The following is a 15,457-nucleotide window of genomic DNA, read 5'->3' on the forward strand; positions in this document are numbered from 1 at the left end:
TGCTAACATCAACAGCTCTGCCCCTCCTGCTAACATCAGCAACTCCGCTCCGGGCTCCTCATCCCGTGCCCCTCATGCTAAAATCACCAGCTCTGCTCTGGGCTCCTCATCCCGTGCCCCTCCTGCTAAAATCAGCAGCTCCGCTCCGGGCTCCTCATTCCGTGCCCTTCCTGCTAACATCAGCAGCTCCGCTCCAAGCTCCTCATCCTGTGCCTCTCCTGTTAACATCAGCAGCTCCGCTCCGGGCATGGCTACGCCGGAGCAAGGGAACGGGAATCGTGGCTTCATCCGCCTCTTCGGCGTCAACATTGCCCAGCAGGAGTAGGCGATACTTCTGCAAGCGCTACCGGAGGCTTGCAGCTCAGCATGCTAGTCCCTTAGCTCGCTCATGATTTCCCGCTGCTGATTCTCAGTCAGTGCGGCAAAATAGTATCTTTGCTTCCGTTATTTACTTTCGAGATGATTACATTGGTTCAGATTTTACATAGTTCGTTCATACTAGAGCTTTTAGCCTGTATGTAGGCTTTCCAGATTTATCGGTTTTATGAACTATTTCAAGTTTGATTCTAGGGTTCATACCAGAGCTTGTAGCCTTGTAGGCGTTCCAGATCAACCAGTTGTATGAATCACTTCGGTTTAGATTCTAGAGTTCATACAGGAGCCTGTAGCCTTTTGGCTTTCCAGATGTAATCAGGTGTATGAATTATCTCATGGAATAAAGTTATAAGAGTTGTTTGAATAACGTATCTCTCGAAACAAGCTTTTGTCCAACTTTATATATAGAGCCCAAACAGCCGAACCGATACAAAGGTGGTGGGAAAACAGAGCTGTGAGAGTTGGGAAACAAAGTTGCCAGAGTATTCAGTATGCACTGTTGTCTTACTCTCTGAATGTACATCAAGTGTATCAAAAATAATCAAGCTGTTCTACTTGAACCTCTCCTTGTATACAGCACAGATGCAAATTAAGTGGAAACCTTTTGATGTCTAAGAATATAACTACACTTTTTTGTGGAACATGAGCATCAGTTAGATCTTAGAAGTATACGTATTTACATCCCTGATGATGATGATGGCATATGCAAGTGATTGAGTAAGCGGTACCAAGGTCCGAGGGTCATATATTCTGAATTGCCAGTCTCGCGGCAATCATACCAATATTATGTTCTACATACTCAATTCCGCTGTTTACTCTTTCCAGAGTGTCTGTTGAATCCATTGCCTTTATCTTGTATTTTTGCAGGGTAAGAAGTTCTGCATCTGACATACCTGTAGTGTATGACTTTGATGTTAGATTAGACTACATGAAGCTGACGTACATCCTCTGCACCATCTCTTTAGTTGGTCATTCCAGGTAATATTGAGATTTAAAACATAAGTTGTAATCAAGAAGTGATCAGAGGTGACGATGGAATGATCTTTTGTCACCTGAAACTGATTGGTACGCGGCAAAAGAGAGACGTTCTACGAGCCCAGGGATAAATTCTTCGTCGTACCCTTCGAAAGTTTCTTTCTCAGACCACATTAGAGAGCTCTTGATGTTTGTTTGCAGTGGTTCATCCTCAGGCACCTAAATCGAGAGGTTTTTATGTCAGAACATCAGGATATTCAAACGTACGCGAATTAAAAGGAACAAAAAATAGTTACTAAACCTTCAGCTTCATTTGTAGGCTGTGCAAATTGCACATGGATTCTCTTAGTCTGGAAATTCTCAGGCCCAATCCGGTGCCATCGCGAGACTTGTCCATCATAGGAGAAACATCACCACGCAAGTAGGGCTCCATCTGGATCAAGGAACAATGTGACCATCTAAAATAGAAGTGAAACACAAGAGGTACCGTGAACTGTAGCTACATAAAACAGTGGATCAAATTCAGGATATGAAAAGAGCATATGCCTAGGTGCCTAGCCATTCCTTTATTTCTGACTCTTCTTTCTTAGCCGTGCCAAAAATAATTCAGAACTACCACCGCATTCAACGGTCTATAAAACTCCATAAGTGGACTTACGAAATCTGCACATATGTGTATTATAGATCAAACGGGAATACAGCATTTTGATAGAAAATGAGAAAAATAGCTTTGAAGGTATTATACACACAATTCATAGAAGTTCTCAAGTATTTGAACAATGGTACGAGCATCAACATCTAAAACAATTCAAACTCAAGAGCCAGAACTTGCGTACCTGAAGAAGGTTCTTGATGTTCACACGGCATACACCTCTAATTGACACTAATGCTCCAAAATCCAGCTTTTGAACCTATACTAGAGATAAATCATTGAGTAGAAAAGGTGAACAATCCTAACAAGAACCCTGACAATGAAATATAGAAATACTTCACAGACAGGACAAGAACTCACACTTTCTATCTGCACCAAACAACCGTATCTTACAGCAAACGAATCCTTGGAAGAGCTTGATAAAACTGGATCAAGGACAAAGTGTACAAGAGAATTTTGCCTCTTATACAAAGCCTGTTGAGTGAGGATTGACAGACATATCAGAAGACCTGTTAGGATTCAAGGGTGACAACAATATGTAGTTCTTGTGTATGAACAATGAGTCAGAATTCCCTTTGTACTGTCCTCAGCACTCATTTACTAACTAGAGTTTTGTAGGATATCAAGCCAAGACTCATTAAAAAAAATCTACAATTTTCACGATATACATGGTTTCTTGTGAGACGTTCATTTTTTATGATCCAAGGGTGGAGAGTCAAACTACCTTACCGAACATAGTAGGTCATATCTCACCACATAAGGATGATAGACTTTTTACTTCACAGTAAATAAGGGTGTATATACTATTTAGGCTCTCTTTAAAAGCGTGATCGTCCATAAGGTAAGCAGTTACTGAAATAAATACCTTATGGAATCGTCATAAAAATAATATTTTGATTAGCTGTATTTCAGAAACAATATACTATTTAGGATCGCATTAAAAGCACGATTGTCCATAAAGTAAGCTAGCTGTCAAAATAAATAACTTACGAAATCGTCCGCCCACCTTGTAATTTGATCAGCTGGCCCATTCATCTGCCATACCCCTTCGGGGTCATTGCCAGCTGGCAGGACCAGGGGCAACTGTCAGCAATGCGGGAGACGGAGGTCCCACGGATTGACGGGACGGGTCATGCTTGTGCCCCAGCCATGTGAGCCGGTTGGCGTGGTTAGGGGCTGCCACGAGTCAATGCTTGAGGAGGTCCCGAGCACTGAGAACCCCAAGCGTTCCCTCCGTTATTGCTCCCCTTCCCCCATGGGCTCCCGGATTGGGTGTGTGGCCCTTGGCGGGCCTCCACGATCATGACGACCTGAATGGGAGGGACGATGGTGACGACTGCGACACGGCTCCGCTTTTGGCGTCGTTCGGTCGGCCTATTGTAGGCCAGATGGGACGAATGAGAAGTGGTTTGGTTGCACTTAAAATATAGGCAAGGACGGCACGCCCGTTGAATCGGATGACGTTGGAGGCCCAGGTACGGTCATAGCATGGTGATACGACAGCTTAGGAGGCCTCTACCCACTACGGCCCATTCCGAGACGTCATGGAGGAAACCCACGTGGATGATGGGCGATGAAGGTCAACCCATCATGGATGGGCACAACCATGGACACCGGCGACTCCCTTGGAGACTAAAAGGGAGTTGGGTGGTTCCGTCCAGGGACGTGTGTCGGTGTCAAAACCGGCGGATCTCGGGTAGGGGGTCCCGAGCTGTGGATCTTGGATCAATAGGGAACAAGGAACGAAGGAGACGATGTTTACCCAGGTTCGGGCCCTCTCGAAGAGGTAAAACCCTATGTCCTGCTTGATTATATTGAAGTGTATAGGATGATTACAGAGTCGATTTACCACGAGATCAGATGAACTAAACCCTAGATGAGTAGGATGATGGTTGTTCTTCTAGCCTCTACGGACTAACCCTCTGGTTTATATAGACACCAGGGGTACTAGGGTTACACATGGTCGGTTACAATGAAGGAATAAACATGTCGATTCTATCATCTTGACTTTGAGGACACACCAAGGCTCCATAGGTTTCCTGTCCAGATACGGAGTCGCCTTATAGCCCGGCCTTGTAGTAGTCGCAGAGCAGCCCACCTGTCCGGCCCATAAGAGATAGGTCGGCGGCCCGAGGACCCCCTAGTCCAGGACTGCCTCAGTAGCCCCCGAACTAGTCTCCAACGCCGGGATTCGTGATTTCTGGTAGCTCTGCACGTCCGAAGTCTCTGGCTTGCGAGATGAGTTCTTCACCCCCTCAATGTTCGGATGTCCATAGTTCAGCTGCCGACGATCTCCCGATTTGTCGAAACGCCATTGGGCCCACCATACCAATCTTTGCATTCAGGGTTAATTATACCCCTCGATTTCCGTGCGCCAGAAGCAGGAACGCCCCTTATGAAAACAAGGAGGAAGCACCTATTAAATAGGCCAGGAGCATGACAGACAACCCATTCCATCCCCCAAATCCAGAAGCCGAAAAACCAAAAAACTGTGGAGAAAAAATGGCAGGCGCCCCAAGCTCCTCCTCACGCCCCCATGGCCCCCTCCCGGGTGACTGGGCAAGCTGTTCAGTCTCCCACCTTCAATTAAGCAGACTTGAGACGGAGGGATATCTTCCCGCTTCAGATCTCGCATCTACCCGCCCCGGATTAACTTCCGTGAACGGTGAAGCTCACGCAGAGAACTTCCCTGCTCCATGCAAAGAAGAGAGGCTATGTTCCGTGCCCTTCCTCTTACGAGGCTTGGGCTTCCCAATCCATCCTTTCCTGAGGGGCCTGCTAGAGTTTTACGGGATCCAACTCCATCACCTCACCCCTGGATCCATTCTGCATATCTCGGGCTTCGTTGCTCTTTGCGAGATGTTTCTGGGTTGTGAGGCCCATTTTGAACTATGGAGAAAGTAATTTCTGCCTCGTCCCTCGCACCCGAGGGACAATCTGGGAAGTAGGCGGAGCCGAAGTATGGCGCATAGCCGGGACAGGGTATCCCGTCGGGACCCCAAAGGACTCTGAAGAGTGGACCTCGAAATGGTTTTATATTGAAGACGTTCCCCTATTCAAGCCAGTTCAAAGGGGGATGCCCGAATACTCAGACGCTCCTTTAAAGAAGCGGTTCAATTGGCAGCCAAAAAGCCTTTCTCAAGAAGAAAGTGCCGAAGTGCAGCGCCTGGCCGCCAAGGTGAGGTTGTTAGCCCGCAGCAAGTTAACCATCATTGATGTGACGGCTGCCATCATTACTCGATGCGTGCAACCCCTTCAACAAAGGATGCATCCTCTGTGGTGTTATAATGGGACACGCGACGCGACCTGTTACAAACGGAAGGGGCCTGACAACCAGGCAGCAATGGCAGCTATACTGGCCGATCTCTTCAAAGGAGAAGAAGAAGAGTTTGCCCTTCTAAGAAACAGGGATGGCTATTCGAGTTATAACCCCATTGAATGGGTAAGTTCAACTTTCATTTTCGTAGTCCGGACATTACATTTGTATTTAATGATCGGATCTTCCATTTTTCCAAACAGAATTGGAGGCGCTTGGTCGAGACCATCAGCTGCCCTTCTCCACAACCAGAGAGCCATTCCCGTGATGATTTCCCAGGATTACATGACGGTCCAAAGACATCAATCAATTTTGAGGACGAGGTCTTTTACCAGGAGAGTCTCGATGGCTCTAAGGTGGCCCTTATAGCCGATCACCCTGGGACCCTCCCTTCTTCTGTTGTAAGTAGCAAGAAGGCCTCTTGTCTAAAAGGGCGTTTGCCTCGCGCCATTCCGAGTATGCTAACTTCTACTCCAAAGGGTCGCCGAACACCGATGAGAGCGGCGTCGACTATGTCGGCACCAACCAATGGCGGAGCTTCCAAGCGCAAGGTGGCCACGGGAGCTACATCGACCGCAACCCCGACCAAGAGGTATTTATTTGAGCTTATAGTTCGGCCATTAATGTGACCGATGCAAATACTGATAATTTTTTCTGAGATCTGCAGAAAGTGTGTACCTCCACTATCGTCTGAAGACATCAAGGAAGCGCCAGGGGTAATCCGCTGAGATCTTTGGCACGGGCCTGGGTCAACACGGAGGCTCCTGCTGCAGACCAGCCTCCGAAGGATCCTGGGGATGTCTCGGTTACCAATTCCGAAGTCGAAAGTGTGATGAATCACCGACAACGGAAGGAGTCACTGCGTCATCCAGTGTTTTCCGAACAGGAGTTCAATGCACTTAGTTCGGTGGACGCCTACCTCGGAGCCGCCCGATCCGGACTTGAGGGAATCGCCCATCTACTGTCCAATATGCAGGTTTGTGATTGGTTTTGATAACCGAACATAAATCCTGACCCAGTAGCCCCCGAGCCTTAAGTTGGGCGGTACGGCCGAGCTAAGGGTCTTAATATGCATATGTTGTGACATGGTGCAGGCCTTGAAGGAACAAAACAACAAACTGACCGAGGACCTTGAGCTGAACCGAACACAGTTGGCGGCTGCACAGGCCGAACTGGAGGAGGTCAAGAAGTTCACCCAGGAAGCACATGTTGAGTAGAAAGTTTTACCGTGCGTAAGAATTTTTTTAAGGCGTCTTTTGTGACAAAAGATTGCCTTGTAGCAGCCGAGTCCATAGGCCAACTGGAGAAAGAATTGAAAGCAGCCAAGGAGGCCCAAAGGTATGCCGAATCACAGCACGAAGCCGGCTACCGAGTACTGGCCCTTAGCCATGAGGATAAAAACAAGCTTAAAGCAGAAAATCAGCGACAGGCCAAAGAAGTAGAGCGATTAAAATCCCAGCTGGCACAAACCCTCGAGGAGAACCAGAGATTGAAAGGCGGCATATTTGGTAAGTGAAATTTCAACTTGTGATCATGCAAAGCATGCGTATGATGTCAATGTAAAAAAAAACCTACCCATCTCTTATTAGGTCTCCTGAACGGGCGTCTCGAAGAAGAGGCTGGCTCGTTCGGGGGGAACCTGCTAAAGGAACTGTCCACTGTGCACGAACGAGCTCGAAAAGCTATGAGGAGCATGACAAAGGCGTTATGGCCAAACGGGACGCCTCCGGAAGGGATGGCCAAACTGGCCAATTGATTTAAAGGAGCTCAGCGTCGTTTCGAGCTTTGGAAGATGTCGGCTTGCCAAGAAGGAGCATGGGAGGCATGGGCAATGGTTAAGACTAACTTTACCAAGCTAGACCCGAATCATTTAGCTCGGGTTGGGCCGGCAGGGCCCGACGGGCGAGAAGTGCCACTTCATTTGGTGTATGACCAGGTGATGCCAACTGCTCAGTTATCTCAAGAAGACTGCGCCCTAGATACTATAATAGATAGTCTCGACCAGAAGCAGGGTGTTAGATTCTATGTATCTATGTACTTTACATCAAACAATCTCCGTCCGTGCTGTAAACGTTGTCTTAACCGGCCATCGGCTTCAACCTCCCCTGCCATTGGCCAGGGTTTGTTCCGAACTGTGTGGCCTGTTCGAATAGAAAATCACTTCAGAGAACTAGGCAATCCAGCCATTTGGTATGAACAGACAGAACACACACAGGGAGTTATGTTAGAAAATCACTTCAGAGAACTAGGCAATCCAGCCATTTGGTATGAACAGACAGAACACACACAGGGAGTTATGTTATATTACTGTTTAACGTAAGAAACATCTTCCAAAGAAAATAGTTCCTCCAAGGGTTCCTTTCTTTGGGTTGTTATGTTGACCATAGGTGTTTTAACCAGACCGCCGTAGTAAGCGGATGATGGTTACTCCGGGAAAATAAATCCGGGTGTTTGGTGATGATCACCACTAATTTTCACTTCCCTCGTAGCTGACCAATTATGTTCTTAAGAACGCTAGCTTTCGGCTTCACCCGTCTGAGGTACGTATCTGGGTAATCCGGTCGTAACAATCGCAGAGGTGCTCCCTTTACCCTCTAGCCGAACAATCGGGAACACAGAGGGTAAGCATAGGAGCGAGGCAACCCAGCTTGGCCAAAACTTAACTCAAATCGATTCATATAATGGCTTAAAAACGATATTGGAAGGGTGCAAACACGACAAAGGCGAATAAATGCACAAAAGATATATTAATTGGCTTCGTTAAAGAAGCCCCCAGGTATAACCGGGTTGTACATTTAAAGATGTATGCCCAAGTAAACTTAACGTAGTTCGGTTTAGCCGAACACAGCCTGGGAGGTGCTATCCACACTCAAAAAGTAAAAAGAAAAGAAATACTCTAACAAAAGAAAGGCTAGTTGAGTGGCGACACCGGACTAGCCGTAGAAGCGTCGAAGCCGAGCTGCGTTCCATGGGTTTGGTTCGAGGCGATTGTCTGCTGGGTTGCGGATACGATATGCTCCCCCTGCTAGCACTTTATCGATTATGAAGGGACCCTCCCACTTGGGTGAGAGCTTATGCTTCTGCTTCTCAGGCAGACGTAGGACGAGTTCGCCTACGTTGTATGCCTTCGCCCGAACCTCCCTACTCTGGTAGCGCCGGGCCTGCTGTTGATAGAACGTAGAGCGGGCCGAGCTATGTCGCACTCTCCTTCCAGGGCGTCCTGCCGATCTAACTCGGCTTCCTTTTCTTCGTACATGCGCACTCTAGGCGCGTCATGAATGAGGTCGCTGGGTAGGACCGCTTCTGCGCTGTACACCATGAAGAACGGCGTGTATCCCGCTGATCGGTTAGGGGTGGTGCGCAGTCCCCATAATACAGAGTCAAGCTGCTCCACCCAGTGGCAATCGGATTCTTTCAGGGAACGGACCAGACGAGGCTTTATGCCGCTCATGATTAGTCCATTGGCCCGTTCGACCTGTCCGTTGGTCTGTGGGTGATATACCGAAGCGTAATCGAGCTTGATGCCCATGTTAGCGCACCAGTCCTTTACCTCCTGGGCTGTGAAATTGGATCCATTATCCGTTATTATACTGTAGCGGACCCCGTAACGGTGGACCATGCCGGATATAAAGTCGAAGAACGGTCCGGACTTAGCTGAAGTTACTGGTTTTGCCTCAATCCATTTAGTGAATTTGTCGACCATGACCAGTAGGTATTTCTTCTTCTTGGTCCCCCCTTTAAGTGGTCCGACCATGTCCAGCCCCTAGACCGCAAAAGGCCAGGTAATCGGTATTGTCCGGAGAGCCGTGGGGGGCATGTGGCTTTGATTTGCAAAAGGCTGGCATCCTACGCAATGTTGGACTAGTGTGTGTGCGTCTGCACGAGCAGTGGGCCAGAAAAACCCTGCTCGGAAGGCCTTGCTTACCAGGGCCCGAGCTGCCGCATGGTGAACGCCTATGCCAGCATGTATCTCGGCCAAAAGTTGTTGCCCCTCTTCTTCACATATGCATCTCTGAAGGACTCCGGTAGTGCTTTTCTTGTACAGTTCGGCCTCGTGGACCTTATAAGCCTTAGAACGCCGAATTATGCGTCCTGCCTCGGTCTGGTCATCAGGGAGCTCTTGTCGAAGAAGATAGGCAAGGAAGGGCTCAGTCCATGGCGCGATTACAGCCATGACTTCGTGCGCCGAAGGTGTTTCTTCGAGTGTTGAGCCTCCAATGATTTCTTCGTCTGGCTCGATGTCAGGAGGGACAATCTGTTCTGGGCCGGTGGCTCCCACGTCCTTGCCCTTGTCTTGCCACACCACGAATGACTTGAAAAGCCGTTCCAAGAAGGTATTTTTAGGGACTGGGTCACGCTTGGCGCCCATGCGAGCGAGGACATCAGCAGATTGATTGCTGTCTCTGGAGACATGGTGAAATTCTAACCCTTCGAAGTGGGTTGATATTTTAAGGACGGCATTCCGATATGCCGCCATCTTTGGGTCTTTGGCGTCGAATTCGTCATTGACTTGGGAGATGGCGAGGTTAGAATCTTCCCCGCACCTTGAGTCGTTGTACGCCCATTGACGTTGCCATCCGAAGGCCATGCAACAGAACCTCATATTCGGCCGCGTTGTTGGAATCCCTATACATAATTTGTAGTACATACCGAATATTGTCGCCGGTGGGAGATGTAAGGATCACCCCAGCCCCCAGTCTGGCTAACATCTTGGAGTACATTGTCCAATGTGAATATGTACTATATTCCCTGGGGAGCTCGGCTTCTGTCCATTCGGCGAGAAAGTCGGCCAGCACCTGAGATTTAATAGCTCGGCGTGGTTTGTACACGATCTCGAAAGGAGCTCTATGGTCCATTTGGCAATGCGGCCGGTGGCGTCCCTGTTGTTGATAATGTCGTTCAGCGGTACTTCAGATGACACCGTGACCGAACACTCTTGAAAGTAGTGTCAGAGCTTTCGGGATGCCATAAAAACTGTATAGGCTATCTTCTGGTAATGAGGATACCGAGATTTGCATGGTGTGAGTACTTCTGATACGTAGTAGACTGGCTTCTGCACCCGGAATTTGTGGCCCTCCGATTCTCGTTCTACCACGAGAACCGCACTCACAACTTGATTTGTGGCCTAGATGTACAACAGCATGGGTTCACCTATGCCCAGTGCTGCGAGTATAGGATTTCCGGCCAATAACGTTTTTATTTCTTCCAGTGCGGTAGTTGCTTCATCGGTCCACTCGAAGTTTTTGGTCTGTTTGAGCAGTCTGTAGAGTGGCAGTGCCTTTTCGCCAAGGCAGGAGATAAAGCGGCTCAGGGCCGCCATGCAGCTTGCCAATTTTTGGACATGCTTCAGCTTCGTAGGGATCGCTAGTTGGGATAGGGCTCAGATTTTAGCCGAATTGGCCTTTATTCCTCTATGGAAGACAATAAATCCAAGTAGTTTGCCGGCGGGAACTCCGAAGACGCATTTGTCCGGATTGAGCCGTATATCGTAAGCTCGCAGATTATCAAAGGTTTGGCGGAGGTCGTCCACCAACTGGCTTACGTGTTTAGTCTTAATGACCATGTCATCGACGTATGCCTCGACTGTTTTGCCGATTTGATTTTCTAGGCATGTTTGAATCATGCGCTCGTATGCGGCGCCTGCATTTTTTAACCCGAAGGACATTGTATTGAAGCAGAATTGTTGTAGGGGGTGATGAAGGCGGTTGTGGCTTGGTCGGATTCCTTCATTTTGATTTGATGGTATCTGGAGTAGGTGTCAAGGAAGCACATTGAGTCGTGTCCGGCGGTCGCGTCGATGATCTGGTCTGTGGGGTAAAGGGAAGGGATCCTTAGGGCAGGCCTTATATAGGTCTTTGAAATCGACCCACAACCGCCAGGATTTATCCTTTTGGGGCACCATGACCAGATTTGCCAACCACTCGGGGTGTTTGATTTCTCGGACGAATCCGGATTCGAGTAATTTTGCTAATTCTTCCCTCATAGCTTGACGCTTGGGTTCGAAAAATCTGCACGGCACCTGTTTGACTGGCTTGAAGCCCTTGATAATGTTCAGGCTATGCTCCGCTAGTCTTCGTGGGATTCCTGGCATATCTGATGGGTGCCAGGCAAATATGTCCCAATTTTCACGCAAGAATGTGCACAGCGCCTCCTCAACTGCGGGGTCCAGCTGAGCTCCAATGGACGCTATTTTGTTGGGGTCCGTTGGATGCACTTGGAATTTGATGATTTTGTCCACTGGTTTGAAGGATGTGGATTTGGGCCTTTTACTGAGGATTACACCATCCCTATCCACTATTGAGCGCAGTGTGGTTAATTCCTCGGCTGCGAGAGCCTCGGATAGTGCCTCGAGGGCAAGTGATGCTGTTTTTTTTCGGCTTGAAGAGCTCTATCTGGATCGCTTGCAATTGTGATCACACCATTGGGCCCTGGCATTTTGAGCTTCATATACCCGTAATGTGGTATAGCCTGAAACCTTGCGAATGCGTCACGCCCCAATCGGGCGTGGTAACCGCTACGGAAGGGCACAATGTGGAAAAGTAGTTCTTCGGATCTGTAGTTCTTGGGAGTGCCGAATACTACGTCGAGAGTGACTCGTCCGGAGTAGCATGCCTCTCTGCCGAGGATAATTCCTCTAAAGGTAGTGTAACTTGGTTCGACGCGAGATCTGTCGAATTGCATTTTGTCAAGGGTATCCTCATAAATAAGGTTTAAACCGCTACCTCCGTCCTTTAGCACCTTGTTTAGTCTGAAGCCGTCCATTATGGGATCAAGGACTAGGGCGGCGGGTGCTCGGACAGGGCGGGTTCTTGGCTCGTCCTCCTCGTCTAAAGTGATTGGTGTGTCTGCCCATGAATTTGCGGCTGTCACCTGGTGGATTTGACCGAGCTCTCGAAGGGCTCTCTTCCTTTGATTCTTTGAGGAAAACATCTCGTAGATCGTCGGGCTCTCGAAGGGCTTTTTGGGTTCGGCATTGGTTGACCCCAAGCGCATCTGTTGAGCCTGTCAGGCGCTTTCCATTGCGCAGCATTTGCGTACCAGATCCAGTAGTTCGGCGAAGCTTTGAACGTGGCGATGGGCGAGGGCATTTAAGATTCCTTTGTCCTGGCAGTTATGCGAAAGGTCGCTACGATTTCTTGGTCGACGCAGTCCGTCATTCTACTATTGACCAAGAGGAATCTAGCCCAGAAGTGATGGACCGTCTCTCCAGGCTTTTGCTTTATGTACATTAGATCCCATATGTCAGGCTTCCCTGAGTTACTTGGGGAATACTCAACGTGGGGGGGTGGGGGGAAAAAACTTTGTATCCCCAAGGGTTGTGGGTCCGGGGCTTCGGCAACGGTGTCCTGCACCATCGCGATATACGGCGTGCCAGGCTCGGAACCCAGACTGTCAACCGGGTACTGTTGCGCGGACTCGAGATCGAGCTTCGAGTCATGGCTTGATTTCGGGCTCCTTCCAAGACGAACATCGGATTCCGAGCTGGAGGCCTAGACCAAATGATCGGAAATCCGGACATAATCCGTTTTTAGCTCCGGTGACTGTGAGCCTTTAGCCAAATCCTCGATGGTGGCGACGAGGTGTGTGACTAGTGGGACGTAAATTTCCCTGTTATTAGGTTTAAGCCCGATCTGATCATAGACCGAGGATGGGCCGTCGGATATTCCCATGGCCTGGATCCGATCCAATAGCTCATTTAACGATGAGAGATCTGTCGGGTCCATGCTCCTGGAGTACTCGGGGTCAACCCGCAGTATCGCTGCTCCGGGGGTGTTCGAAGTCACGCCCGGGCAGTGTTCGGCCGGAGCTAGTCCGAACGTAACGACGAGGTCAGGCTTTAAGGCCGGATCCAAGGTGGCGGGGTTTATCGCTCCTGATGTTAAGGCGTCGACATTGCCAAGCTCTTCAAGGGGAGCTGAAGACCTCGTCAAGATAAGATCTCCCCAGGAGTCGGCGACGAACTATAGGTTCCCAAACCTGATCTCCTAATCAGGGGCAAAACTTTCGATCTGGCTGAGGCGGCAGGTTGGATCGGCGTGCAGCACAATGCTGTCGAACGCAAAGATCTGGCCGGGAACGAAGATGTCCCCGGCGCGGATGCCATTGTTAATGACAAGGCGAGCCATTGACCCTTCGGCGACCCAACAGCGGAACTCTCAATGAAAGCACCAAGGTCGGTGTCAAAACCGGCAGATCTCAAGTAGAGGATCCCGAGCTGTGGATCTTGGATAAATGGGGAACAAGGGACGAAGGAGACGATGTTTACCCAGGTTCGGGCCCTCTCGAAGAGGTAAAACCCTACGTCCTGCTTGATTATATTGAAGTGTATAGGATGATTACAGAGTTGATCTACCACGAGATCAGATGAACTAAACCCTCTGGTTTATATAAACACCAGGGGTGCTAGGGTTACACATGGTCGGTTACAATGAAGGAATAAACATGTTGATTCTATCATCTTGACTTGGAGGACGCACCAAGGCTCCATAGGTTTCCTGTCCAGATATGGAGTCACCTTATAGCTCGGCCTTGTAGTAGTCGCAGAGCATCCCACATGTCCGGCCCATGAGAGATAGGTCGGCAACCCGAGGACCCCCTAGTCCAGGACTCCCTCAACGTGAAAAAGAAGAACTAGAAAACATAGGGAGCTCACTGTGCTGATTGTAAGCAGTTTACCCCTTCTCTCTTCCGATACACAAGCAAAGAAACATACAACAGGAGTAGGGTATTACACCGACGCCGATGGCCCGAACCTAGGTAAACTGCCTCGCCGTGACTTCGTGGAGTGACGAGAGTGTTTTAACCCCTGGCCCGCTTCTGCAGGGGGCGGGGAAGGGTCCGACCACTCTTTCATACGCAGCCTTCCCCTACATTTCTTCAAGAGGCTATTTCCAGGACTCGGACCTGTGACCTTCATGGTCACAAGGCAACAGCTTTACCGATGTGTCAAAGCTCCCTTTGTATATTTTAGACTTATGTGGAAATATTGCCATGTCCAATGCAATATTTGAAGATTAAAAATAATTACTTGCCTATATATGGCCAATAATCCCCTAATATACTTCTGCATCTCAATAAATCCTGGAAAATTATGGGGACACTTATTACACTAATATTGGGTCAAATGGCATTGCGTTTCATATTTATCTCTTGGTCAAACTCATTTGGACCTATATGACCAATGCATTGGACCCCACATCTTGATGCTTCAAAACTTCTTGCCAGTTGGACATATTGTTCATCATCCTTATCTACACATGTGGTCAAAGTCTCAAGTCCAATTACATATTGAAAACACTACTAGCATCTATCACAAATTTTGACTCCATATGATCACTGTGTGAAACCCCACCAAATTTCTTCCAATATTGGTGAAACTTGGCCAACATAGTCCTTATCTCTATATTCACCAGTGGTAAAAATTGCAGGTTCATTTGAAAGTTCTAGTCCCATGATCATTTCATTGATGCATTAGGTTTTTGGTCAATGGACTTGAGTGCTTGCTTGATCTTTGCTTCTCATCTTCGTAGACGAGTTTAGCATCTTTGCTAGAACCTAGTCACCAAGTGGCAAGGTCAGGATTGCGACAGAATGGCGGGAACAAGGTGTGGCATGCAATTTGCACGCCGTGGGTAAATGCGATTTCCATTGTGCATTGCGGACACCTCGCGCCCTCTATTCATCCATGGGTCCCTTGCGTAGCTTGCGACAAAATCAATGTCCGCCATCGAGCCTTACGACCTACCAATGTAGCTCCTAGCCCTGTCTGTCGAGGGATTTTCATCGGGTCCTAGGATTGGTGCGAGAGCTAGTATGTAGATTTGTAGTCAAGGGAACATAACATCAATCCAACATGGGATCTAGAACACAAGTTGAAAAGAAGACACGATATACCAAGGTTCGCCTCCATAAGTTGTGGACAAGATCAATTACAACAGGGGTACTCGTAGCGTCTGAAATGTCGCGTTATGTTTGCAATGTAACTAACAACGGTGCGAAATTAGCACGTAATTTGGATAATAATGGGTGCTTGCGCGTCGAGGACTGGGACATCAATGGTCATCTCGTAGTTGAAGCGGTCGCACTCCATTGAGTGTTTGAGGGAGCCCCGCACTGTGATACTGTCGTTCGGTCCCAGT

At 48.5% G+C, this 15,457-nt stretch overlaps 2 protein-coding genes across 2 annotated transcripts in view; one reads left to right on the forward strand and one right to left on the reverse strand.

Moving 5' to 3' along the window:
- The window catches only part of LOC119295375 (mucin-5AC-like), a 4,303-nt gene extending 3,587 nt beyond the window's left edge, over nt 1-716 (forward strand). The window contains exon 3 of the mRNA XM_037573788.1: nt 8-716. Within this exon, the coding sequence (XP_037429685.1) occupies nt 8-325 (318 nt within the window). The 3' untranslated portion in view covers nt 326-716. The remainder of the gene's footprint in view (nt 1-7) is intronic.
- A 124-nt stretch (nt 717-840) lies between these two features.
- LOC119295376 overlaps nt 841-15,457 on the reverse strand; it is an 18,653-nt gene continuing 4,036 nt past the window's right edge. Inside the window, exons 3-7 of the mRNA XM_037573791.1 lie at nt 2,363-2,476; nt 2,187-2,261; nt 1,652-1,783; nt 1,428-1,569; nt 841-1,268 (exon numbers count right to left, since the gene is read on the reverse strand). Of these exons, the coding sequence (XP_037429688.1) occupies nt 1,117-1,268; nt 1,428-1,569; nt 1,652-1,783; nt 2,187-2,261; nt 2,363-2,476 (615 nt within the window). The 3' untranslated portion in view covers nt 841-1,116. The remainder of the gene's footprint in view (nt 1,269-1,427; nt 1,570-1,651; nt 1,784-2,186; nt 2,262-2,362; nt 2,477-15,457) is intronic.

The sequence above is a fragment of the Triticum dicoccoides genome, chromosome 4B (genome assembly GCF_002162155.2).
Source record: "Triticum dicoccoides isolate Atlit2015 ecotype Zavitan chromosome 4B, WEW_v2.0, whole genome shotgun sequence".
Lineage (NCBI taxonomy): Eukaryota > Viridiplantae > Streptophyta > Magnoliopsida > Poales > Poaceae > Triticum > Triticum dicoccoides.